General features: G+C 37.0%; 2 protein-coding genes across 10 annotated transcripts in view; one reads left to right on the top strand and one right to left on the bottom strand.

The window, feature by feature from the left end:
- Positions 1 to 15448, top strand: part of LOC104833341 (probable ATP-dependent RNA helicase DDX60) — a 45236-nt gene extending 29788 nt beyond the window's left edge. For 2 of the 8 annotated variants that reach the window (XM_010569932.1, XM_010569931.1), the window contains 10 exons: positions 1436 to 1540; positions 2843 to 3043; positions 4087 to 4191; positions 5574 to 5712; positions 6367 to 6488; positions 8494 to 8641; positions 10981 to 11123; positions 12110 to 12261; positions 14568 to 14630; positions 14741 to 15448. In XM_010569932.1, the coding sequence (XP_010568234.1) occupies positions 1436 to 1540; positions 2843 to 3043; positions 4087 to 4191; positions 5574 to 5712; positions 6367 to 6488; positions 8494 to 8641; positions 10981 to 11123; positions 12110 to 12261; positions 14568 to 14630; positions 14741 to 14843 (1281 nt within the window). In that variant the 3' untranslated portion in view covers positions 14844 to 15448. Of the gene's footprint in view, positions 1 to 1435; positions 1541 to 2842; positions 3044 to 4086; positions 4192 to 5573; positions 5713 to 6366; positions 6489 to 8493; positions 8642 to 10980; positions 11124 to 12109; positions 12262 to 14567; positions 14631 to 14740 lie in introns of those variants that run through there. The other 6 variants (XR_774507.1, XR_774508.1, XM_010569934.1 and 3 more) reach the window with 6 other exon arrangements.
- A 3058-nt stretch (positions 15449 to 18506) lies between these two features.
- LOC104833340 lies at positions 18507 to 27743 on the bottom strand. 2 transcript variants are annotated; one of them, XM_010569929.1, is made up of 8 exons: positions 27471 to 27743; positions 25932 to 26018; positions 25432 to 25665; positions 23589 to 23611; positions 22563 to 22708; positions 21877 to 21977; positions 21680 to 21781; positions 18507 to 20591 (listed from the first exon to the last, which is right to left on the bottom strand). In XM_010569929.1, exons 1-8 carry the CDS (start codon positions 27567 to 27569, stop codon positions 18801 to 18803), a joined length of 2583 nt encoding a protein of 860 aa, XP_010568231.1. In that variant the 5' UTR covers positions 27570 to 27743; the 3' UTR covers positions 18507 to 18800. The 2 variants fall into 2 exon arrangements, with proteins under 2 accessions (XP_010568231.1, XP_010568232.1); XM_010569930.1 differs by lacking the exons at positions 23589 to 23611; positions 25932 to 26018; positions 27471 to 27743 and having other exon boundaries at positions 25432 to 25549.
- Between the last annotated feature and the right edge of the window lie 89 nt (positions 27744 to 27832).

Below are 27832 nucleotides of genomic sequence, written 5' to 3'. Positions count from 1 at the left end.
TTGCATGGGGTTGTTGTGACCCAAGTGCAGGACCTGGCACTTGGTCTTGTTGAACCTCATACAGTTGGCCTCGGCCTATCGATCCAGCTTGTTCTGATCCCTCTGTAGAGTCTTCCTACCCTCAAGCAGATCAATAATCCCACCCAGCTTGGTATCATCTGCAAACTTACTGAGTGTGCACTCGATCCCCTCATCCAGATCATTGATAAAGATGTTAAACAGAACTGGCCCCAATACTGAGCCCTGGGGAACACCACTTCTGACCAGCCACCAACTGGATTTAACTCCATTCACCACCACTCTTTGGGCCTGGCCATTCAGCCAGTGTTTTACCCAGCAAAGAGTACTCCTGTCCAAGCCATGAGCAGCCAGTTTCTCCAGGAGAATACTGTGGGAGACAGTGTCAAAGACTTTAGTAAAGTCTAGTAGACAACAACCACAGCCTTTCCCTCATCCACTAAGCAGATCACCTTGTCATAGAAGGAGATCAGGTTAGTCAAGCAGGACCTGCCTTTCATAAACTCATGCTGGCTGGGCCTGATCACCTGGTTGTCCTGTACATGCTGCGTAGTGGCACTCAGGGTGATCTCCATAACCTTCCCTGGCACCAAGGTCAGACTGACAGGCCTGTAGTTCCACAGATCCTCCTTCTGGCCCTTCCTGTAGATGGGCGTCACATTTGCTAACCTCTGGTTAACTGGGACCTCCCTGGTTAGGCAGGACTGCTGATAAATGATGGAAAGTGGCTTGGGTGAGCACTTCTGCCAGCTCCCTCAGTACCCTTGGGTGGATCCCATCTGGCCCCGTAGAATTCTGTGTATCTACGTGGTGCAGCAGGTCACTAACAATTTCCCCTTGGATTATGGGGGCTTCATTCTGCTCCCCATCTTCCAGCTCAGGGAGCTGGGTACCCCGAGAACAACTGGTCTTACTGTTAAAGACTGAGGCAAAGAAGGCATTAAGTACCTCAGCCTTTTCCTCATCCTTTGTCACTATGTTTCCCTCCTTATCCAACAGAGGATGGAGAGTCTCCTTAGCCTTCCTTTTGTTACTAATGTATTTATAGAAACATTTGCATTGTCTTTTACCACAGCATTAGTTACATGAACTCTATAGGATTATGATATTTTGTACTGTCTTCACAGAATATTTCAATTTGTGTTCAATTTCAGTATTATTTCAATTGTGTTCCATAAAAGATGTGGTATAAACTTTCAGGATACAAAGTTTAATACACATATGTAATGGCTATACGAACTACAATAGAGTGGAATTCATGTATGTTCATAGCACTGTTAAATTCATCAGATTAAAGTTTAGCTATATGAAAAATGATAGTAAAATTCCTGTTGATTTAAGTTGGATTTTACAGGTGTCTTTTTTAAATTGGATATTACCATTTCTAATAGATATACTCATGTTTGATATTTTATAGGTAGTCACAGCTACTTCAACACTTGCTCTAGGAATCAACATGCCGTGCAAATCTGTTGTCTTTGCTGAAGATTCTGTGTTTTTAGATGCCCTAAATTACAGACAGGTATGAAATAGAACACCTACTTTTTATTACAAGAACAGCACACATGTAGCTGTCATCACACACAAATTCAGAAAAAATGTCTTTTCTTTTACATATACTTCTGGGTATGTTCTGAGTTTTAGCTGTTCATTTTGGTGACAATAATAGTTTTAGCTAAGGTGATTTTACTAATGTTTCAGAACTGCCAACCCACAAATAATGTATGTAGTCAAAAGACCTATTTCAGCAATGAAAGCATTACAATTGCTCAGTGAATTAAAGGCATAGATTTGGCTTTCAGTTATGGGAGCTGGAAAGAAAAAGGCTGTGTTGTTCTAGCCAGGGTTTTACAAATGTGTGAAAAATATGCTATAAGAGCATACAGTGGGTATGTAATGAGGACAAGAAAGATTGCTGACTGGATTAATAGGGACATTTGAGTTCCTTCCATCTTGGAAGTGGCACTCCACAGAATGCAACACAGTAGTGTGTAGAAGAGGTTACAAATGCAATAAAGCAGAATGTCTTCCATCATGGCACAACTTACTGGGTGGGCTGAGAGACTCTAAGCTCTTCATTAGCCCCTGTTTCCTGCTCTTGTGCTGCTTTTCAAACCTGTATTTTCATGAAGTACTGCCAGTTTGTCCCTGGTTCAGGAGGCCATGTAAGCCAGATACAGCTGATGGCATCACCTGGCAGGTAGCAATCAGAGTCAGAGTGTGAGTGGATCTGTGCAGTAGCCGGACCTACGTGCATCTCCCTTCTGCTGCACATAAATGATATGACTCCAGCTTTGTCATGTTATCTGGTACAAGGGGCAAGTCGTCACAATGGACCTGACCAAGAACAGGTGATCCAAGCAAGGGAATATACCCTTAGGAAGCTTCTCTCTACTCCTTATTCATATTCTCTGCTCTTTCTTCATACTGAGACTACCTCTGCCCCAAATGTACCCACAAATAATTCAGAGCTAAATGTAACTTGACAACAAAGTTGGTGTATAGGTAAACTAAGTTAAAACTTACCTTGAAGAAATAAAATGTTAAAAAGACATGTGAGAGAATGTAAGTATCCTGGCCAGTGTTTAGGTGTTCTATGAAATTTGGAAGTTCATCTTTAAAAAAGTAAATAAACCCACCACATTTTTAAACCAGCTGTATTTGAGGTACAACATATTTTGCACACATTATTTTGATAATTTTTCATAAGTGCTTTATTAAGACTGTATAGATGGTACCAGTATATACAACTTAGGTATATTTTATTTAAGAATTAATAATGTTGTTATTTTAATGATGTAATTATTAAATATTTTATTCTTAGATGTCAGGACGTGCTGGAAGACGGGGACAAGATATGATTGGAAATGTGTTCTTCTATGATATCCCACTGCCCAAAGTTGAAAGACTTATCAAATCCAATGTACCTCAGTTGAAAGGCCAGTTTCCTCTGACTGTTTCCTTAATATTGAGGCTCATGCTGTTGGCTGCAAAGGCTGATGACAAAGCAGATGCCAGAGCAAAGGTTTAGTATTTTTTTCTTAACAGCAATTAAATTATAATGTCTCCTTAACATGAGCAGAAAGTTATGCACTTCATAAGTAAGCAATCTGCCTCCAAATGAAGTTGCATACTCTGCTATACTGCTTCTAGTACCCATGCCATCTTCTCCACAGTATTTTACTGTCAATTTTCATGCATTTATTCTTTGCAATAAATATTATCATCAGAAAGAGTGCTAGTCAGGAAGGTATTTTTACTGACTCTTGTTCTATGCAATATTTGCATTAACTTGGAGAATGAGAAAGTCTTCCAATATTTAAAATTTCAGCCTTATTTAAGGAAAAGATGTGAACATACATTTCCATAGGGAAGAGGGGAACTATGGAATGCTATTTCAGTTGAAACAATGAGAAAATTCTATATATTATTCGCTTGTTTAAATCCGCATACTAACTCTCTGGAATCAAAGAATTCTTATTCTTGCTATTTAATGCAGTGATTTAAGTAAAAAACCCATGACTATGATTACAAATTGGTCAGAGATCTCCTCTCGTAATTATTAAGGAACTCTTACTTCCAGATGATCTGTTTTTTACATCTACTTCAGCATAGAGACATTATTTTCAAGGACTCACTGAATGAATTCAGACTTAAGTCTTCTTAAGATAAAGTAAATTGGTAAACTTCTGTGTTAGATATTAGAATGGTATTAAAGTGTAAGGAGTAATTTCAAAAATTCCTGGTTTTAATTATATTTAAATCCTTGTCTTTTAGTTCTCTATATGAATTTTATGTAATTAACTTTACAAACCTCAGCATAAATTTAGAAAATGAGCGCACATCTGACAGACAGAGGATAGATTTTTTCACAAGCATTTCCAGGAGTTAGGCATTCAATTTACATAAAAATACAACATAAGCCGCACCCAGCATTTTAACCCTGAAAACCAATTGATGAAACAAAGCATAAAAGCTGGGTATTAAATTTCTTTGCTTGTTACAATATCATCATTCCCTTGGATTTCTAATTTCTTCTTCTTCCCCCCCTCCCATTTGTTTGACCAGGCACTGTCAGTGCTGAAGCACTCACTGATGTCGTTCAGAAAAGAAAGAAATGCTGAAATATTAAAAATTTATTTTATGTTTTCCTTGCAATTTCTTATCAAAGAGGTAGGTTTTAATTCATTCTTATAAAGGGTAGTTCTTAAATCTACAGATTCTCATTTGTTTGTGTTAGTGTGCTTTCATTTAAAGAATATATAAAATATTCCATAACAATGGGCTATTTCTTTCTGTTAGAAATTTAAGGAAACAGATAAAAATAGAGTGCTTTAAGTTTGAGGTTAATTCTGATCTACTTTTGTTATGGAATAAATTCAATAGCAAAAATCTTATGGTATGGTCTATATGATTACAATCATATAAAAGTAAGAGTTGTGCATTTATATTGTATATGAAGATACATGCATGTGAAATGATAGGGGTTTAAAACATACTAAGGATGACATGATTTCCAAAATGCTGGGAGAAATTATATCTCTAACAAAAATTTAGGGAGTAGGTCTTAGAGAAGACTGAAAATTAGTGGTGTATCACTCCATAGTAATAGTTTCAATTTGGTGGATACCATTTTGGAAATTTTTTATGCATGACTCCATTTTGACTTACAGCTCAGGACTACAGGCAGTAAGAGGCACCAATAATATGATTACATTAACAAATCATCTATGCCCAGGTTTCCCAGTCCTGCTCCCAGTAGAAGCCCAAACCAACATTTCTGCCTCCTCTGCTGAGTGTCCCTTGTGTGTGAGACCAAGAATCTGATACTCCTATTGAAGAGAAGAGTCTGATCAGTGTACAAGAAAGATTAGTAATGTTTCCAAAAAGTTACAGTTAGCATAAGAACTGGACAAAACCTGGCCCACATACCTAGCATCCTGTCTCCAATAACTATCCCAGGGAACTGTATAAAGAAAAAAAAGGGCAACCATAAAATGATGATTCTCTGGGTACTCCCTACTTTCTCCCAGGGCGTGATGCAGAGTGATCTCTGACAGGAGAGGTGTCCTATAATTTATGGCCTTTAATGGAGTTTTATTCTGTGAGCTTATCCTGTTGTTTTTTTGAAACCATATAAGCTTCTAGCACCCAAATATCTTGCAGCAACTTATTTGACAGATCACTGCTTGCTGTGCTTTTATCCCATCAAACATTTGGGTTCATAGGTTTTTTTAATGAAAGTTGCATCAAATCTTACTTTGGTGATTGTCTGCACTTTTCATTTGCAACATGATCTAAATCCATTCTAAAACTGTGAAATCAAGAACTATGCTTTGCACAGGGTAATGAAGATCTCCCATGGAAACACTCAAATAGTTGGTGACTTGTTTTTCAGTAAGGACAAATTTTTGCCTTTCAGTGGAAATTGAATGGCCTCAATAGGTACCTATGCATTAGGTTGAAGGACTGTTCTGTATGCCACCATTTTATATTTTTGTTATATCCAAGTTCATCTTTTACAACTAAGCTTTTTTTGCTTTTAAATTAAATAGGGCTACTTGGATCAAGAAGGTAACCCCATAGGCTTTGCTGGACTTGTGACACACTTGTACTATTACGAACCTTCAAATTTTGTTTTCGTAAGCTTTCTTGTGAAAGGTTTATTCCACAAATTGTGCCAGCCAATTAAAGGTAAATAATATTCCATGCATCTTAATTGCAGTGTATGGCAAGCTCTGTAACCCCAATGGTTCTGAAACTTTCTAGGTGCCTTCTTGCTCCTGCCAGCTTTTGCTTACCTAGCCTTCATCCTCATATCCTTGGCCTCTGCCTCTACACAGTCTGCATATGCTTATATTTCTGTCTGAGAAAGCCAAGGCACACATTGCAATGTTGGTATCACGAACCTGAATTTACTGTTTGTGAAACACTGAAGAGGTAAAGAAGAATGCTCTACATAGATAAAATAATAATTCTGACTCCAGAGCAAGATTTGAATTACATGTAGCAAATCTACTCTGAATATTAACAAATTTTTAAAAGTTATATACTACTAATGTCTCATTACATGAGTCAAATCCATTCTGTGCACTGAGATATGCTACAGTATGTGAACATATAAGAATACAATATTCATTTGTACATGTTATTAGTTGCTTAATTATCTACTGGAGGTTTTTGTATGTAATGAGTTGATCTTTATCCAACGTAGTTTTGCATAACCTCTGTCATGATAACGGCAGCTGGGAAGGAAATTCCTGAGTAGGAGTTGTTTGTTTTAATAATTTTTATTTTTTTTTTTTTACATTATCATGTTTAACCCTAGTACTTTCTGTTTTGACATAGGCTCAACTGTTTTTTCAGACGATGTCCTGGAAAAGCTAGTGCTTATTCTAGCAAACCTATTTGGGAGAAAATATCTTCCAGCCTGCTCAATGAAATACAAATGCACATTTTGCCAGTCAAAGGTAGAGAAATCATTGGTCTTTAACTTACATTGTGTACCACTTCAATGAACTTGTTTCCTTTTCTCAGTTAGACTAGTGTCATTATGGATGTACAGTAGCCTGGTGGGCCAGCAGGTGGCTGCCCACCCAGCTGCTCTCTTACTCCTCCATCTCAATAGGATGGGGAGGAAATAGGATGGAAAAGCTCGTGGGTCAAGACAAAAACAGGGAGATTGCTTACCAGTTATGATCATGGGCAAAACAGCCTCAACTTGTGGAAAATTGAATTAATTTGGTGCCAATTAAAATAGATTTTGGTAGTGAGAAACAAAAAGTAAAAATTTCAACACCACTTTCCCCTTCTTCTTGCCTTCCCCATGCTCAACTTTATTCCTTGATTCCTGACTCCTTTACCTCCTCCCCCCCGGCCCCAAGTGGTGCAGGGCTGATGGAAAATGTGAAATAAGCTGTTGTGGGCAGTTCTTAACAGCTCTTTCTGCTGCTCCTTCCCCCTTACATGTCACCCCTGCTCCAGTGTGAGTCCTCTCTGTGGGCTGCAGTGCTTCAGAATAAACATGCTCCAGTGTGGCCTCTCCATGGGCTGTAGTTCTTTGAGGAAACATCCAGCTGCTCTGGTGTGGGGCCCTTCACAGGCTGCAGTGTGGATATCTGCTCTGGCATGGTCCTCTCCACTGAGATGGCTGCAGGGGAATCTCTGCTTCACCACCTGGAGCATCTCCTCCCCCTCCTTCTCTGATCTCGGCGTTAGCACTGCTGCTTCTCACTCTGCCTGTATGACATTTTTGCCCTTTCTTAAATAAGTTTTCCCAGAGGTGCTGCACCTGTGCCTGATGGGCTCAGCTCTGTCATGTGGTGGGGCCATTGGAGCTGGTTGTGTCTGTCACAGGGCAGCCCTTGGCCTCTTCTCACAGCAGCCAGCCCTGGACTGCACCCAGCCCATCCCTCCCCACAATACCCTGCCACCCACACGCAATACAAGTAGCTAGAATAATGAAAAGTACTTACTGGATTAAAATAAAGAAGCCTTGATTTAGAGTGTCAGGTTAAGTGAAAAGTACCAGATTATTCAAGTATGTTTTAGTGATGGCAGATGATTATACAGTTACTGTCATGATATTGCAAAATGTGAAAGTATAAATGACACAGCATTTCTTTATACAATAGTACTCAAGTATCTCTTTCCCAAATGGCAATTTACTTCTCCTCACTCTGCTAGAATTTTGTTCCCTTCTAAGGAGCTGTAGCTTTTTGTGGCACATACCAATGACCCAGAAAGACACCAGCATGCTCTGTGGCACATGACACTGTAGGCCTAGGGCTTTTTCCAAAAATGGGACAATATTAGCAGGATGAGCATTAACATTAGTAACGCGCAAAGTTAACCCACCATGGATACAGGCAGAAAGTGAAACATTTATAATGTGCTCTTGTTGGCTCTTCTATGCAAAGCCTTAAAATTTTGGAGGATGCAGCTATGGCCGGAACAACAAAGGAAACTTCTTCCAGATGAAGATGTGTATGTGGCCAGTTTCCAGCAAGCATTCCAAGACGAAAAATGTTACTTATTTCTGAAGAATGGCTAGTCATGTAGGAGGAATTACAGGACTGCTGTGGCTAATGGCAGCAAAGCACCAGTCTGTCATGTTGGTAGGGAACCTGTTGAACACCAGATATGCAAAACATGATCTAGGAAAGGCAGTCCTTCAGAAGTCCCTTTTTAGCTTTATCTTTAATAAAGCTGTTTGCCAAGTACTCTGTGAATAAAAATCTAGGAATTTTATACTTACTCTTTATCTTCCATGTCTTTTTCTGCATGAAATTCATGTTCATCTTTAAAATCCTTTAATTCTAGATCGTCAGGCAGTCTGACAAGTTTGGAGCTGTACTCTTTCCTTCTTTCTACTAATACGCTGTGTGTGTATAATACTTTATGCATGCACCAATGTCGAACTGACAGTTTTGGAGAAATTACCTGAATTAAGCAATAAACTGCATGTTATTTCAGGTCTTTCTAGAAGATCTGCCAGAAGACTTTGCAGATGCTGTAAATGAGTACAACACCAAAGTAGAGGAAAATTTTGCTCATTTTCTTCTGACAACTGCCAAACTGGCAGATATGGAACAAGAATACAGACTTCCACTGTCAAAGACAGGTAGGAAGTAAGAAATTAATGCATATTCATAATTTGTGAAATTGATTGTATTGGGAAATCTAGGTTAATTCTTATTTTGTAAAGAAAAAAATGGTGACTTCAGACATACTAATAGAGAGATACAATTTCTATTTCACTTTTGTTCTACAAGCATTATGGATTATATTGTATATGGTAGAAGTTTTGTACAGGAAAAGGATCATTTTAGTTGCTATTCTTTTATTATTTTGTAGAGGAAATAAAAATAAAAGGGACTTTTTTATAAAAGGAAAAAATATTAAGTGTAATTATTGAATAAAAGCCTTTTTATCTAATCATCAATGCATTTGCAGATCCTCAAATGCCTGATACTTGAATCACTTCAGAGTCTTACAAAGGTTAGATTTTCAATATCTGAACAGCCTTAAGATTGAAGTAACAATTAAAGAACTTTGCACTATTTGTTAAACCAACTAAGTTACTTATGCCAATAAATGATGTCCAATAACCAAAGCAATATGAAAAGGTATGACTATAAAATTACCAAGCAATATGATTGCCATTGGATGAAAAATATTTAACTACCACATAATCTCATATTACTTCCCTGAAGAGAGATATAAAAGCAATATAATATACCACTATGCCATTGCCTAGCTCCTCTAAAAATAACATGCCTTCAAAAATACTATTTTTGCAGTAAGGAAGCAGTTTAATTATAGCAGATAACTGTATTTATTCATCCTTTTTTCCTTCACTGGTACAGTGATATTTTTAGTCTCTGTGTACAAATGAAACCAAAACCAAAACCAGCCCAGTTCACCTTACAAGCTACCATATCTTATCATCTACTTTGAGTTTCAAGTATGGTGACAGCTGGATCATAGAAAGTTCTGTATAAAGTGGATGTCAACTGGGGGAGATAAACGGATAAGGTGAATGCAAAACAAGACTGAATACTACATATGGCTTGAGATGGTAAATAGCAGTTTTCCATTTCTAGTACAGAGCACTGGAAAGTGCTGCATAATGGTATAACATTAGCAACACCATAATGAAATCCTATTTTTTCATATTCAATTTAAGATTGCTTATTTTAACAATGGAGGGACTCCACACCTTGATGTTACCTAAAAAATGTAGGAAATGAAGAGCTGTAAATCACAGAACAATGGAATTCCAAATGAGAAGAGGAAAGCATGGGCTGTCTTGCATTTTCAGGATATATATTCCTTTATATATATTAGTGTTACTAATGCTAATTTTACTCAGGATGTGTGCTGTGGAAATTGAATTTCCTATTCTACTTGAATGGTAAAGTTTCTTGTTTAAATGGAAGGTGTTATATGGTTGCATTCTCCTCATTTTGCTGAAGGTGTTTTACTTTGAAAGAAACATTTTCCTTTAGATTTACAGAAGAAGAAATGCAGGAACCTGCAGTTCAAGAGGTGGCAGAGATTTTTGTACTTACTTACCATAACTTGGGGTGAGGCTGCAAAAAACCCCACTATGTCAAACTGCTCAGATTTTTTTTATGAATGCCATAAACAGTGTTAACTACAGCATACTTACCATAACACAAAGCAGAAAAGGTTGCAGCGTAAGGATTGAAAGTATCATTGATAATTTGGAAAGAAAGAATAATTTTCTATTTAGAAAAGGAAAATCAAAAGTACAGAGATATTTAGAAATAACTAGACAGGTCTTTTACAGACAGTGATTGAAGTTACAGGCAGACCATAAGCCAACTGAAATGCCATGCTGTTGTAAAAACAGGAATTCATACTGGGTTGCATAAAGCAGAGTGCTTGTATGTGACTAACCTTCACATATGTAAGCCCTAACAGGGCCTCAGTTAGAATATTCATTCTTTAGACCTCCACACTTCAAGAAAAATGTTGCCTGGGAGTCCAGAGGATAGCAATAAAAATTATTAGATGTCTAGCTATTAAGGCTTGTGAATAGAGGTTGAAAAAATGTTTTCTTCAACGTAGGACAGAATAAAAGATGGAGGTAAAATGAGTCTTCCGATAGTAACGTTCCCTTTGGTTTTGGTACAACTTCATGCTGTTAGCAATTGTGGCTACAGATGAGTCAAGGAGAAAGGCTTAAGTTGCAAGGGGGGATTGAGATGTACTTATTCTCACCACTAGGAAGCTTTTTCTTATATACTATAATCAATTGCATAGAGGTTCTTATAAACAAAAGAAACATCTATCAAGGAAGATTTAAGTTTAGAAGATTAACTCTTATTTCCTATCATTATCTACTGAACTGAAAATTTCTCTTCTTTAGAACAGATTGCTGAAAGGGAGCTTGTGTCTGCATAGCTTATGTTGTATTTGAAACTTCTTGTCTAGATTTTACATCTAAGAATTGGCATGGCTCTGAACTAGCATCTTATCTGATGGACAACACCAAAAGTATATCTGCCATCTCACCCTTTGCATGTTTATCTGGAGTGGTTGATAACGACCTATTTCATGGGGAGGTCATTAATAAAGTAAGTCATTTTTTCATGGAGGGCAGAATTTTATTACAGTTCAATAAAAATTTTTTTTTTTTACAATCTTCTTGCCTCTGTGTAATATGATGGCACTATGCTCAAGTGTCACTCTTTAGGAGAAACAATTTGAAAGGTGTCCCAACAAAAAATAATCAGCACTGAGTAGCACCACATTATCACAGTGCAAGAAACACAGAATAGATGGATGTAGGGAAAAAATTGGTAGTTTGTTTTCTTGCAACGCCTCTCTGCCTTTTGACTCCAAGACAAGTAAATTACTCTAAAATTTCAGATTCAAGCCATATCCCCAGTTTGTTTTCTCCACATCAGGTTTTCTTTTTCTTTTTTTTTTTTTTAAATCAATCACACAGTAGTCTCAAGGATCCTAGGAGAAGAATGCATTATTGCATTGATCATTTGCTTCTCAAGTAGGATTTCAGTGATTACATTAGATACCATACGAATTAGCTTAATTGTAACATACATCAACATGTTTACTGTCAGCTTGCATTTTCCTGCAGTCTTCTACATGGGCTTTGTAGCATTAGGGAATTATCACATGACTCATAATTCTGTCGTAGAAAAAATTAAATTCCTATAACTGGGGATTTGAAATTTATCTTTGTCCTTAAAATGGTCCATGCTTAAGGTTGATTCAAAGCATCAGTGAGAGAGTCTGAATACATGATATATGCATATGGAAAAATCCTCATCTAAAACTCAAGAGAAATCCAGTGTCCTAGCCAAACTTTACTCAGAAACGTCCCAGAGCTGCACTGGCAGCATAAATCACTTTACTAACAAACTCTCTCCTGTATCTACAGTCTACAGGTACTTGTGCAGATTTTTTTTTGGAGTTGGGCAGGATTAGAAATGTGGAACTTTCCAGCTGTGGGTCTGAAAGTTTAGGTTTGACAAAATAGGCATACGAACAAAACCACAGTAGTTATTCAACAGATAATTATATGTATTTTTTTTTTTAGGCTGTCTTACGTTCCCTTGGAATTAATGTCACAAACTGCCCCCTGCTTTACTTGAACAAATATGATAATCAAGGAAGGAGGAGGCCACTCAATGCATATGCACTGGACTTCTATAAGCATGGTTCCTTGATTGCATTGACAACTGATAACTGGTACATACTACCATTTTTAATATGGTTAAACAGCAGCATTGTTTACAATATGGTACATAAGTACATCTTTTTGTTTTTAAAGCCTTCGCACTCCAGAACTTCAGGATGGATTAGCTGTTAAATATGATTAGATTAATTGAATGTTTTAATGAGAATAAAACATACGCTAAATTAAAGTCCAATGGCAATGGCTGTTAAATATTAGCCAGGTATTCAAAACATTACCACAAATGGGAAGTCTTGACTTCAGTGATACAGGTTATTTTGACAGGCTCTTCACAATTTTTTTTTACTTAATCAAGGTTTTTCCACAATGAAAAAATCAGGGAAGTCCCTGAGATGAGGAAGCCCAATGCAGTAGTCTAAAAGATAGTAGCAGAGAGATGTCAAAAGCTTGGTCAAATACTGAAGACTGAAACAGATTAAAGAAGGAATTCATGATCAATGTTAAGAGACAGGCATCCAAAACACAAACTCTCTTCTGGTGCAGTTAGACTGTCACCATAGAAACCTGACTTTCACAATAGCAAAGCAAAATTTGCCAGTAATTCAGTATTTGTATCAGTATTGCTTCAATACCTCCCCTTTTCCTAATCTTTCCTAAGCATTTAGCAACTTGTCCTGCTAATTCAATCATACTATCATCTCTCTTTAAAGGAAAAAAACCCACCACCCACCAAAAACTCTGTGCTGAAGCTGGCTGACCACTGCTGTATCTCATCATATTTTCATGTTTAAGCCCATGGTAGATGCAGTCTTCCTCTCTTCTTTCCTCCTGGAGCACTTTATGCTCTACATTTTCCAAAACTGGAGCTTTAATCTTTTCTTTTACACTCTCTTGCCTGTATGTTTTAACACTGATCATGATTTCCTCTTCTAATCTGTTTCTGTCTTTATTATTTGATCAAACTTTTGACATCCCTCTGCTACTATGTTACCATCATCCAGACTACTGCCTTTGCCTTCCTCATTTAAGCAATTTCCCTGATCTTTTTCATTGTGAAAAAACCTTGATTAAATAAAAAACCCCGACTTCTGAAGGGCCTGTCAAGCTCTTAAGCTTGACAGAGCTCCAAACAATCTTTGACACTTTTACCTTCCTAAGCAACTTACAAACTGCATCAGCCTTCTGTTTCTTCTCAGAAGCTAAGCTAAGATTGTCTTTCTTTTGCTCTTACCATTTACAGCCCTGTTGCCCTCTTCAATCTTTTAGAGATGCACCTGCTAAATGTGATGTCTTGCCATTTTCATCATTATCATTTTCACCTTTGAATCTCACTGGCCTGTATAATCTTGTTCATTAAATCCATCTCTTTACAAAACTTATAGCTTGCACGTCTTAACGAAGCCATTCACATACCTGTTTTACTCCCAGCCTCAGCTCAAAAAAGCTCAACCACAAGCTCCCTCTCCCAACTACTCTAGCAAGTATCTTTATTTTGTCTTCATGCTCATAGCCAGTAACTTTTATTTATGACTGAGAAATACCACCTCACTCTGCTCCCTGAAGGTGCTGTTGGGAGCATATGACAGTATCTGCTTTTTTGTAAGCTCTTCAAAGCAGATTCTAATAAGAAAAATTAGAATACACATTCCATGCACTGTTGTAATTACAATAGCAGAGTTTGGCACTAATGCCACATTATCAAGAGATGAGGAAATATACTGATTATAGAATCACACTCTGATTCTATCAAGTTGATCTAGTGAAACATGTCCTTGCCCATAGCAGAGGGGTTAGATTAGATGATCTTTAAAGGTCCCTTCCAGCCCAAACCATTCTATGATTCTATTATTTTCAACACAATACTAATGGTAATTTTTTTTTAAATGTGGTATTCTTAATTACTAGAAACCAAGTTTATTAAGTTGCTTTTCAGGAATCAGTGGTCCTTTTTTTCAAAATATAGGGTCTTCATCATCTGTAGAAAGTTTACACTATCTCCTGCTCAATTTAGCCAGCAGATTCATCTGAAGTATAGCGTTCTAGTTTAGCTTGAGACAGGTTAGTTATTCAAACAGTTGAAACCATGTTCCCAAGATAATATTAATAAATTATCTTTCCAAACATTACTCACAAGTCTTTTATATGTTTAGTATAATTATAGAAACATGTGTCCCTACAGCATTATTAATTATTTTAAGCTTATAGTTATTCTACAGTAATCCTCATGAACTAGTATGTCAGTGTTTGAGGCCATGGTATATGTTCTCTGCATCCTTATCCAACCTACATGGCAGGGTTTATTAAAGATGAAACAGTATGTTATAGTGCATTTCCATTTCAATTTTTTTTCTTTCTTTAGGTTAAATGAAGGAGATGCTTACTATGCACTCAAGGATTTTTCACTCCTCATTAAGTCTATTGGGTATGATAAACTTGTGCTTTTTAATATACAAGATACATATTTCATCTTTAAAGCAACTTAAAATGAAACAATGCTTTTTTTTTTTTTATTTAAAAAAAAAAACACAACAGAACATCGCTGAGTGAACTGTGTGATGATCCAAATGATAATGTTCTACTGGCATTTCAACAACTGGGTGAAATCTATGAAAAGAAACTGAAGTGTGGCACCTGAAGAAAAAAAAGAAAAAAAAAACCAAAAAGAAAGCAGCAGCAGCAGCAGCACATAGTACTCTCACCACACAGATCAGCTGCCTTTTAAGTTAGGAAGTGACTAGGTATGAGTTATCAAATATATTTCATAATAAAGCTTTAGTAATATCCAATATTAGTAATAAAAAGTTGAATTTATAAAATTAACCTTTACACATTGACATGTTAGCAACTAAATAATTGTTTCTATTAGATTACAAAACTAGATAATTGCACATATCTTTCAATTGCACATTTCTTTTTTCAGGCAGTAATATATATGTTAAGACAGCTCTCAAATATACTGAGCAAATGTCATAGTTCTGACAGCTGGTGAGATTAGTAGGACAGCATTGGTAACTTTCAGCCCATTTGTGAAGGATGTTCAGCAATTACTTTCGCAACTATAATCAAATAAATTGTTCTAATTATTTTCCAAGGTTTCTATTAAGTTATAAAGTAGTACCTTCATGAACCATTATAAAAGTTTTTAAACCAGTCTGCAGTTGTAGTCTACAAATTTTTAAGTATAAAGAGGATTTTATATCAGTACAATGAAATTTGCTTAATAAAAATGTTCCAACCATATATAGAATTGCTTCATTTTTCACCTCCTGTATCCTTAAGACTCAGAAAGATCCAGGACACCTCTAGCATACTTGTCAAAAATTCCCTTGCAATACAAATTGTGTTTAGTAAAATATGTTTCCTAACGATTTGCTTGGGGTTTGCTGGGAAGAACAAAGTTTTCAGCAGTATTTTCGTACTATTCCTGAAAATTCTGCAGTTTAACATACATTTTAGTCTAACTGTAGTCTGAAAAAATATATACATACATACTAATGTTTAGATAACCTAAGAAAATTAGGCTTTGACAACAGTCCTCATTGCCACACACAATTTTATAATGATGACCAAGATAGTGATGTAAACTATTTGCTATTGATAATAAGCAAAATGTGCATTAAGGACAATTCAGAACCCCATTTCTTCGAATTAGCTCTGGTGTTCATCAAATGATCACTGATGAAGTCTTTGACTTAAAAACCTCTTTAGGCAGCATTAAACTACATGCAACATGTCGCTAGGAGGTATTGGGGGGAAAACCTCTATGTAGTCAGGTAGTGCTGCTGAGCTACCATCAACTGACTTAATCTCTTTTTTCCTTCCAGTTTTTTAATATGTGAAACAAAATTATGACAGAAATCAAACCCAGTGGTAGAAAAGACTGTTTTAACTCTGCTTGGAAAATAAAATTTACTCAAATTATTCTTTACTATCTGGCAAACCATGCCATATGTAGATAAATCTTGCACAACTGTTCCTCAACTAGGGTAGAAGTAACTTCATTTAGACCTTTCCAGGTTCACATTTCCCAGTATAAACGGAATAACCTTTTTTGCTAAGACACAATTAATTGACCAAGGAATAAAGTCAGAAATTGTTCCTATTGTATTCTCAGTTATTTGACCAGTAACCATGAAATCCTGGGTGAAAAACACTTTCTAGGTCTGTCACAGGGTACTAATTTTATATGCTGAAGACTGTAGTGTCTCTTAAAGCATTAGTAATAGCAGTCAACATTTCACTTTTAATAATGTATACAAGAAGCACCTCACACCTGTTACAGCTTTTAGTAAGGAGTCAATAGTGAAAGATGACCAAATGCTTAAGTCAAAAAGACCAAGGAATCAACTTGTGAAAATATCAGAAACATCAGTAATTCTACTGATTTAGTATCTGGGTGGACTATAATTTTACTGCGACCTATTGTAAATAAAATGTCCTGCTTACCATTTATCTCCCTTGTAAAACCTTAATGCTGAATTATAATGCACTTAGACAACAACTTGCCACTCTTGAAAAGCAGTCCTAGGACTGTATTGAACCCCCACACCAACAACTTCTGCTTTCAAAAACTGTAGTCTATTTGCTTTATGATTCTATAATGGTGTCTTTTCACTAGAAGTTGATGTATCTGCTTTAAAGCTTAACTTTATCAAACTCTCATGAAACACTGTAACAGAAATGAACAGAAGATACGTAGAAAATAAGCAATTTTAAGAAACTCACTAGGGTTTCTGAATAACCCTAACTCATTAGGAATTATTTTTCTTTGTCACTGTAACAGAAAACAAACATTTTCTACAACCTTCTGGCAACAAGTTTTATGGGTGCCTTATCTGTGTCCCTAAAATTGTTCCATTTTTCTTGCTTTCATTATAGTGAGATCAACCTCCATCCATTACACACCTGCCATTATCATCATGGTCAGCCTTTGTCTTCCAATAATTTAACTTAATACCTTTTTAACACTTCTCTCCTACACACACAGAAGAACATGACAAGAATGCCTAGAGATAAAAGCAGAACAATTCTTAGGGGAAAACTGAAATACAGTAAAACTTAAGAGATGAACATAAAGAACTAAAACAATAAAGATAATTTTCGCCACCTTCCTTACTATAATGCAAACGGAAGATTAGTAAGTTGTATAAATTCTAAAAATTATTTTTCGGCACATTTAGAGGAATGCACTGCCACAGAAAAACTGAGGCCAAGAATTTAACACAAGTCAAATTAAAATTAGATCACTTCCTAAACCAAGAACAGTATTTCTAAGTATTCTGTCACAATAAGTATACTGGTAAGCCTTGCAGAGATTTAAATTTAAGTAATATTTCTCTTATGAAGTTACAAAGATAATTTGGATCTTTTTTTCTTTTTAAAAGATGTCTATCTAGTTGCCTGTGAAAAATTCTGAAGGGATATTAAACACTCTGATCTAATACTTGCCAGTTGACATAGCTACCTAACACAAGATTCATTTATTTAAAATCTGGCACCAGCTTCTGCTGGAGAGTGAACACTAAATGAAATAAAGCTTTAATCTGAAATAGCACTACCGTCTGCATATTCTAATAGCTAAAGTACAATTATCTCTTGTATGCAACAAAAAGGTTAATAAATTAGAAAAAGATGGTATTTTTATCCTCACTTCATGTCATATTTCACAGACTAAAAATTCAATGAGTTCTGGATCAGTGAGAAGTGCTGTTTTCCTTTTTTGCTGTCATTACACAAATTTTAAAGGGAGATTTTTTGTGTTTTAAAAGCTAGATTCTCCTAATGCTTTCATCAAAACAGCAAGTTAGTATCTGTCCACTGGTTCCAAAACTGTTGCCAAGAGGAACTGAAAATTAGTTGTGACTGTTACTTTTCATAAAGGCAGCGGTTCAGAAGCACAGCTGACACCCTTCTGCAATGCATAACAAGAACATTGATGTAGTGTTTCGATTTCAAAAGTGCAAGAGAAATTATTGAAATTACACTAGAACTTGTACCTTCAGTATATATTAAATACATCACAGAAAAAAAGAAAAACAGCAAAAGGGAGATACACAAAGCAATTTCCAGTAATGCCCTTCAACATCCTTTGTTTTCCCCATGGCTCTCCTCCCTCCCTGCCTATGAGGTGAATGCTATTGTCTGTACTTTCTGATTTAACCCTAGTGCAAGTGCTGCTGTACCAAAACAGCAATATACTGCTTCCTGTTGCTGAGGCTTCACTGAACCTGCTTTCTGGGACATCTCCGTCCTCCACCACCCACCCACACCCACCCCCACCCCCACCCCAGCAGTACTTCTCAGGTGGTCTGCATTCTTAAAGATACAGCATACATGGTCATACTTGAGTCTTTAACAAGACATGACATTTTTGGTTGTTTCTTCAGTTTGGGTTTGCACTATAAAAATAACTTCAGTACATTGTACTTGCTGATAAGCAGTCATGTTTCTAACACAAAGGTACCTCAATTGGCAAGAATCAGGGAGAACAACAGCTGTAAAATCACAGGTATCCCCACTTTTTAATGTGTTAAGTAGCATTTATTTAATTCCAGCTTATTTAAGTATAGTCATCTTCCATTTCACTCTCTCTTCATGTCTCTGATTTTCTTCTAGTGGATATTTTGTCTTCAGCAACAGAAAAATATTCTGATGCACTGCTGGTATCAGTAGAGATAGATGTTTGACTTAGCTCTTCAGTGTCAGAATCGCTGTCACTTGGCATTCCTCCTGCTTCATTTACCGTAAGCACAGAACCTCCTAAAGATGGATCATTGCACGTGCCAGGAACAGAACAAGCTGCATTCTGAAACTGTACAGACTCAGGTTCATCTTCCCTCCCAGGACAGGAAGGGTTGTTCTCAGCAACAGTTTCACTTCCTTCATCTTTTACCTTTGTTTCTTGTTTTGTTGTTGTAATAATAAGTTGAGTGGAAGATGCGTTCTCATATTTAACAGGAAGGAAAACTGAACAAAAAGGCTGACTACAAGAAGAATTACTATCAGCAAGCATTTCTGCGCTTTCAGTTTTCTGAGATGAGTTCACAGGAAAGAATGAACCTTCACATTTTGGATGACTATGTCTAGAAGCAGGCTCTGCACACTGTGAAGATACAAGCTTCCCTAGATTTAGAGGTGTTTTGTCAGATTTTATCTTCTCTTTTTCCTTTTTTTCAGTACTATTTCCAGACAAAAACACAGAGGAAGTCAGCGAATCAGAGGTATTTCTGATAATACTTCCAAATGAAAATACTGTTGAAGGCAACTGGAAACAGTTATTTTTGAAGGAAAATACACAGTTACTGGGGAGAAGGGGGGACTCTGAGACATCATTTATCCCAGCTGCAGTGTTGGGTTCTGAAGTACTGCAAGCTACAGCTGTGATGGATTCTGAGGCATTAGCTTTCTGTTCCCATGAGACAGTTGGTTTCTGTGTACCATATTCTGCAGTTTCCTTTGCAGAAAGTGTTTTTTCTCTCATGTGAGATGACGTACTTTTGTCAAATGGCTTCTCAGATTGGCTAAAAAATGAGGATAATGGTAAAACCTTAAATGAATTGCTGACTCCCAATCCTGCAAAACAATCTCTTTCTGAATTGCCAAAGGGAAATGAACAATCTGGTTTCTCACTTTCTGCTGAGTCTACATTAGGACTGGTTGAAGCATCAGAAACTGTGTTTTTTGTTACAGGACCATGTTTTCTAAATTTGCTTTCATTCTCATTATCAGTTTTAACTGCACGATCACATTTTCCTAGATAAAATTGAGGGAAAACATATTTCCTGTCTTTCTTTTTGAAGGAAAATGTACTGGCATCTTTAATAAATCTGGGTAATGAGTTGTTACATGCACTGAAAGCAAAAGGTGAAGCAGAAAGTCTCTCTGCAGAAACATCTAGAAATACTGAATTTGAAACGGTAACATTTACTGATGCTGCTGGTTTTAAGCCAGATGAAGTGCTAGAATTTGTGTCCATTTCATTGGAAACAGTAACTGCCGATGCCTGCATTGGCAATTTTTCTTTAATTACTAAGTCTTCGGAGTTTTCTGATAAGGCTGGAGTGGTTACTTCCTGGGAACTTCTCTCATGAAATAATTTTAAGTCACCATTTGTTTCAGAAAAGTTCATATTTGTGGATGGGATGCTGTGATTACTGGTTCCAGAAAAGCTTCTCTCAAAGCCATCTGCTCTTTGCAGGGTTCCCGTTTTTCCTTTATCTGTGTTATTTGCTTTGGTAGGTGAAGGTACAAAAGGAGTTCCTGAGGACCTATCCTTCAAAGCCTCAGGAGTTACAAATTTATACTTTTTATCTGCAGGTAAAGTTTGTGTCTTGAACTCATCGGTGAGCTTCTGATGTTCCATATAGTATCTGTAACGTAACTCCTACAATTACAGCAAAGAATCCCGTTAAGTAAAATGGCGTGCGTGGATTCAGAGTTTATAAAACCCACATACGGTCCTAAGACTGAAGAAAAGTTTTCATATATTCTATAGCATTTATGATGTATTTTTCCATTGCTGCTAGAAGACAACAGAACACAAGTCATTATGGAAAAAAGTTCTTTAAAAATAATTGAACAAGATACACATGGAACCCTGATGACAAAGTAGGTTTTGAAACAGGAGACTACAGAAAACTGTTTAAAGTCACTGCCAAAACCATAAATAACTAAAAATAATAGCTTAGACAGTAAGTGACAAATTCTCAAGTTGTCATGAAAAATAACCATCTGAAACCAATTTAGCTGGTCATAGTTTTTTTTTTTTTTTACTAGATACAATAACTATGTAAATTGTATTCTCAATGGCAATAAGCCACAGATGTTCTTCAAAATAATACAGCAAAAGAAAAATAATTCTATATTAAAGGACCTAAGCAACTTCTTCATTTAATCATCTGCCATTGGCATTCTCAGAACATACATTATGCAATTTACTGCCAGCCATGCTTCACCAACTGTAACTAGAATAATTCTGTACAGAACAATACTCACTCAGCCACCCACATGGAACTGCTAGTGAGTGAAACAATCTAGTTGTATAACTAGCTCATTGGAAATGAAACAAAAAGAGAGACTGGTTTCAGTTTCATGTCAAATTATCAGGAATTTAGTCTTAGAAGAGTGAATTCTATTATCTTCAGAAAACAGAACACAGGCAGATGACTTCCTCTTCAAATAGGCAGTAGGGAAGCTTGTTTGGATTACAAAGCTACAGATGTGACTCAAAAAGCCACAATAAAATATAAAAATAAGTATTTGAAGTCAGTAGTAAGATTAAGTTCCAGCTTTCTGAAGAAAAAAGAAGAGTAAAATCCTGACAGCTTTAATAACCTAGTCAGATTTATATTCTAGAATTGGAAGGGTAACTTTCTACTAAGAAAACTGAAAAATATTGTAAGAGTTTATTTAGAAAGTTGTGTCATAACAAATAGTAACTTAGCCATACTTACAACAGATGTTCAATCATACCTCATGACTCATATTTTGAAACGCTGACATTTCTGATATTGACATTAAGCGAGTACAGATCCTGCTACCATCTGCTAGTGCTTCCTCCTGTCCTGCTACAGGCTGAAAAATGTTTTGCAGCAGACATTATAGTTTATTTTGATAAGAAAAAATAAACAAAACAGTACAGTGTTGTAGCCCCATAGTCAATAACTTACAAGAAATGTGTTGGGTATATTCTTCTGGTCCTGCCATTGCTTTATGTTATTTTTAAATAGAATATTTTTTGTTGAACTCTCATTTCCTCCAGAAGGTAGATCTATCAGAAAGAATACAAGAATACTAATGGAGAGCATATTAAGTATGGAAAATACCAAAAGGTTCCTGTGCATCTAAACACAGATTCCAATTAAGAACAAAAGTATATTGCCCTAAGTGAGACCCTAGTACTTGTCGAAACTTCTGTGATAGAAAGCAAGTGGCCCACACAAGAAGTTTTCTAAATGCCTGGAGATTCCTGCCCTGATACAAAACCCAACACTTTCTCCTTGAGGTAAAAGCATTTAATTAGAGTGTAGTTAACATTCACACTACACTACAACAAATGCCCATCTACTTCAGCAACACACTTCGGACAGTGACGATACTGGTTGTATAGGAAAATTATAATGATACTTCTCCCAGCTTCCAAAAATACAGCCTAGGGACTTTGTAGAGAAAGCACAGTCATAAAATGCATTTAAAAGCCCTCGATGAATTTAACATCCATTAATTTCTTCAGATGCTTTCTGAACTCTTGCATGCTTTCGCCATGCAGATTGTTTATTAGCAAGCAGTTCCACAAATTGCAGGTTGCTAGAGTGATTCCCCGAATCTTGTCCTATATTAAGTCCTTCTTCCCTACCTTTAACAATGCCTACATTAACAGGCATTAACTTCAAAGCCAAGATTTCATTAACCACAGGTTTGATATCCATCTTCTTTTGAGTACATTCCGGTGGTTTTTCATAGCTGGATGCTATATTCATCAGGTCAAGCTGAGTTTTCATTCTGGAAAGGGAAAAAAAACCCCCAATCTTAAACACTTTTCTTAAGGCTCACATGCCAACAACTAAATTACACCTACCGAATACAAAAAAAATTAATTTTAAAAAGAAATCACTAAAAGGGAGAAGATATCAGAAAAAGTTAAGTCCTCAATAAAATGTCAAGTTTCCTAGATTTTTTTTCTTAAAACTTACTACTTGACGATTCATTTGAATTAGGTTTCATACACAATGGAAATTGCAATAAGTAGTGCCTGTAGTTCAGCAAAAAGATTAAAACACCCCCACTTTTCTTAGTGTACAACACCTGAATCTAAATTATACTCTTTCTTCAGAGGGCATTGCTAATGTTAGTCTCAACCACAACATATTTTAAAGAACTCCATTTCCAATATTCTTTCTTAAACTTTGTTTAAAAAGCAATAAGAAATGTAATTAAGAATCTTTAGAAAAAAAACATACAGGGTATGTGCACTGCAAACACAAAAATGAAGATACTGCAGAATCTCTGTACACACACTTAGACTTAAAGATTTTTGTAAAAGCTTCAGGCATGCTTCAGTGTTCCTGAGTTTAAATATCTAAAAATATCCAATCACCATGTATTAATGAATTCCTATACTCAGTTTTTGCCAGGGAGCCAATTCAAAAGATTTATTATCTCTAATCCCAGACAGTACATCACTAAAATTCTTGACACCTTGCCTAAAATTTGGAATATGGAGCATCCAAAAAATCTGAAAGCATTATAATGTCTTAATTACCAAATACTATTTTCATTTTAAGTTGCTATATCTGACCATATCCAAAGAAACTATTTTCTTAGTTTTTAATCTTAAAATTACACTAGAGAACTAACAAAGCGTGAAAAAAAATATATATACCTTGTATTCAAGCCACAGGCCACCTATAAATAAAACAAGAATTTGTAAGATATGAATGAGTTTTCCTCCAACTCTAAAAAGAAGGAGATTATTGCTTTATCAAAATACTCAGAGATTGAACTCCCTGTCTTCATTTCACAGGACTATAGGAAATAAACCTGTTAACATTAAAAAAAAAAAGAAAAAAAGAGCATACAAATGTAAAAAAAAAAAAGTATGTCTGGGACAATGATTTATCTTGTCATGTTTTGTGTTAAAGACAAAAAGAACTCCTTCAGAGCCAAATGAAGGCACTCAAATCATGAATCATGACCCATATGGTTATCTAATCCATTTCAGATGTTCAGATATTTGTAAACATTCCAATGAAAGACTGTTCTGTATTTCTTGGCGAGGGAAGCCTCTGCTACCTGTTCTCAAGATGCTATTACACTGAGATTAAAAAAAGCTGTCTTTTAGTTTTAATTCAGCCAGATAATGGCAGTATGAAGTGCACTGCGCTGTAGTCAAGTGACACTTCCCAAAGAATGGGAGTAAAAACCTGACTGGATTATAGACTAGCTGCCTCCTTTTAAAAACCCGGTGATCTCACTGAACGCAATCTTAAAACAACAACAAAAACCCACCTCACTGAAATAAGTTGTGTAGCGTTATGAGGGGCAGGTGGGAAGGTGCTAAGTTTAAAGCATACTCATCACTGGAGTCAGAATATTTCTTCCAAAAGTGGGAGTTGCTTTTACTTTGGGTAGAAGTGAAATTTTCCTTAATGAGTTGTTACCAGAAACTTAGTCAACCTCTAAGTACTTTCTTAGCTTCTCATTTATCTGAAGGCAGCAAAAAGACCCACTGCAGAAAACAGCAATATGCTGTAGTTTCTTAGGAAAGCATAAGCCTTGAAATTAAGGAAAACACAAAATTCAGTAGTTATTTAAGTACTTTGCCCCATATCTACCATCTGCCTAAATTCCATACAACTGCAGCCACAGTGTTTGACATAAACAAGATTAAAAGGTCTACACTAGTTTAGGTAACAGTGAAGATTAAGCTTGTGTCTTGGGTTCCTCTAGCATTTATCTCTAAACCAGAAACAGTGTTTTTCTGTGCAGTTCCCTTAAACATTATGAGGAAGACTTTCAGGGTCTTGTATACAGAAGTGTATGTACTACATAGTAGAGCGTCTGTCAGAAGCACCTAAGCCAGCTTTGAATAGGCTGATTTATCTCCATTGCACACCTCGGTGCAAAGTTTACAGTAGGTTTTAAAATCAGTACAATCGCCTTAGGTCAGGTATCCCAACATGGTACTCCACTGTGCAGCACAGACAAGTTATCAATTCTGGCTCCAGTCTTTACCCAAAAAGCATTTTTATTGTCTTGCAACTTAAAAAATGCAATGGAAATGCTCAATACACAAAGCATTTGAAAATAAGTATGAAAAAGCAAATAAATGTGAGAATTTTGAAGGCAGTACTAGTAAATAACTCCCTATCCAGCACCAAGGTAGCTTACTTTCACAGCTGGCAGCATAATACAGCAAGTGTTAGAGCAACAGCTACACAGTCAATATTAATTTCATTAGTTTTCAGTGAAGAAGAAAAGCGTCTACTGAATTCACTAAATATAACTGATAAGCTGCAAAGAAAGCTTTTCAAACTTTTCTAAAATGAAAAGCACTGCTATAAAAAAAGGTATGAAGTGTTAAGTAATTTTAGTCTGTATTTTTCATTTGTTGAATTTCTTTTTCCTGATTCAGTCATTATCATAATCTACAAAATAGCAGGCTCTATATGACATTTGAGGTTCATTATACAACCGATATCAAATAATAACTAAAAGGCCATCACCTCCAGGAAACGCTGAGGATCACACTCATGGACAAGCTTTTCACAATCCTTCAAAAAATTCTCAATGGTCTTCTTGTGAGTTTCCTTCATTTTCTTCCAAATCTGAAATTCTTTCTCTTTTTTACTTCTTTGATTTTCAACATCTTCTAGCAATTGCCGTTTCTTCATTTCCAGGGTTTTGAAAATTTCTCCAAATTCCAGTGCAATTATTTCTGCATCACTGTTCAGCACCATCTAGAAGCACAAGAACATAAAAACAGATGAAAATGCAGTAACGATGTCTATATGGGAGTCACTTCCCCAAGTAAGCTCAGAGCACATCTCTGCCACAAGGAGCACTAGTATACTCCATGTTGTGATTAACCTATCATGAAAGAGAAATAAAAACACATATATAAAAAAATATATATTTCTATATAATATATAAAAATATAATTTAAAAATATTTTTATAGTATACATTCATATATATAAAAAAAATATCCAGCAACTGTAACTCACGTCCGTATCATTTGGTTGACTTGAAATTTCATTCATCAGCTTCTCATTTATTATTCTCATTTTTTTCAGACTGCTGAAGAAGGTTAACTGCAAGACAATTGAAACGCTTAATACAGCTTTATCCACTCCATAAAATAAATACATTTCAGTGGTTATCTAGAATCACATCATGGGATGTGCTGTAAAACATATTAAACAAAGGCTGTGATTCAAAACATCACAACATTTAATGCTTTCCTGGATCAGTACACAAACTTACTTTCACTATTTTGCAAAATATTTTTAGGCTCACCTACAATGCATATTGCTAGAAGGGCTAAAGGGCTATTTCCAAGTTAAAAAAAAAAAAGGCTGAGGGAAACAATGTTGTTTTTTTTTTTAAAAAAAACCCTCTCACCTCACACAGACATCTATCACAATGTAAGTTTTAATGCTGTTATTCCAGTCTGACAAGCAACTGTGTGATAATCGCCTTTTTTTTTATGCCTCAATGATAAAATAGAAAGCTGTCCATAACTGAGTTATTTCTGTTTGGTTTTAAACTAAGATTATCACTGGTTTTTTCCTCCTTTACCTCACTACGGTATCACTAAGTTTTACATAGAGAGTCTAGCGCAAACACTGTTTTCCCCTGGTTTCCTGAGTGACATGCAATTGGTGATGGGAGAGGCAGTAGGGAAATCAGTGCAAAAGCAACTTGTGACTTAAAGAATAGTCAGTGCGGTACTTAAACTTCTATACCTATACTCTTCATCGCTGCCCTGCAGTCGTTTCAATTACTGCACAGCAGAACTGCTGTATGACACACTGCCCTGCACCCAATTTGCATAAGGCATGAAAGGCTCATTCTACCCAGATGGTAGCTATTTTGGCAAAAACCACAACTACTACCACTACAAAGCTGCCAACCAACCATTAGGCCAGGCAGTTGCTGTCTTCATGCAAACAGGAATGCATTTTGGTTTTACATTTACGAACTTATTACTTACCTAAACCATCTATTTCTAAATATGTAATTATCTCTGACCCAAATTGCCTATGCCAGCTCAGAGAGCCTATAAACAAAATATCTGTGGGCGGTTTTTTTTTGTTGTTTTTTTTTTGTTAGTAGGACTAACATCTTCCTGAACTTGGAAAAACTGGATCCAGACATGCAATAAACTCTTAGCATCGGTGCGTTTCTTCGGCAAAGACTGCTAGTCTCGATATTAAAAAAAACCCAAACAAAGCCGAAACCCAACCAACCCCAACTCCTCAGGTGCTTTGGTAAGCTGGGTTCCGCTCTGTGGATACTGCGATACCGCCCGCTGCCCTGTCTGCGGCGGAGGAGGTCTGACGGCAGCAGGGGAAGGCACACCCCGGTAGCCCGCAAACAAATCCCGACTCCCGCTTCCAAGCGGCAGACCCCCTCGCTGCCTCTCGCCTGCCCGCCACACCGCGCTTCTCCCTGCGTCGCCCAGTAAGAGCAGCCCGGGGCCGGTGGGATCCCCCGCGGGAGAGCCTGACCGCCCCCAGCCGGAGCCCCGGCGCGGCGCTTACTTTTTCCTCCTGGTACACAGTGTCTATGAGGTTGACGGAGTGGAAGATGCCTTGGTGCTCCTCAGAGACGCACTGCCCGCACCCCGCCTGGCGGCACATCCGGCAGTACAGCTGCACCAGCCGGCTCGGATGCTTCTGGCAGGTTCCCCCGAGCGCCAGCGGGGAGAGCAGGCCAGGGCCCTGCCCCGGCTCTGCCTCCCCCGCCTTGGCGGCCCCTGCCGCGCCGGACCGGTAGAGCTTGACCACCTCCGCCAGCGTGGTGTTGACGGGCAGCGCGGCGGCGCCGCCGCGGGGCAGCGGGCACAGCTTCCTGCACAGCGGGCACTACCCCCGGCCGCCGGCCTCCCCCCCGCCAGCGCCCG

Source organism: Haliaeetus leucocephalus, unplaced genomic scaffold (assembly GCF_000737465.1).
Source record: "Haliaeetus leucocephalus isolate CR32 unplaced genomic scaffold, Haliaeetus_leucocephalus-4.0 Scaffold284, whole genome shotgun sequence".
Classification (NCBI taxonomy): domain Eukaryota; kingdom Metazoa; phylum Chordata; class Aves; order Accipitriformes; family Accipitridae; genus Haliaeetus; species Haliaeetus leucocephalus.
This window is presented reverse-complemented; position numbering and strand designations above follow the sequence as displayed.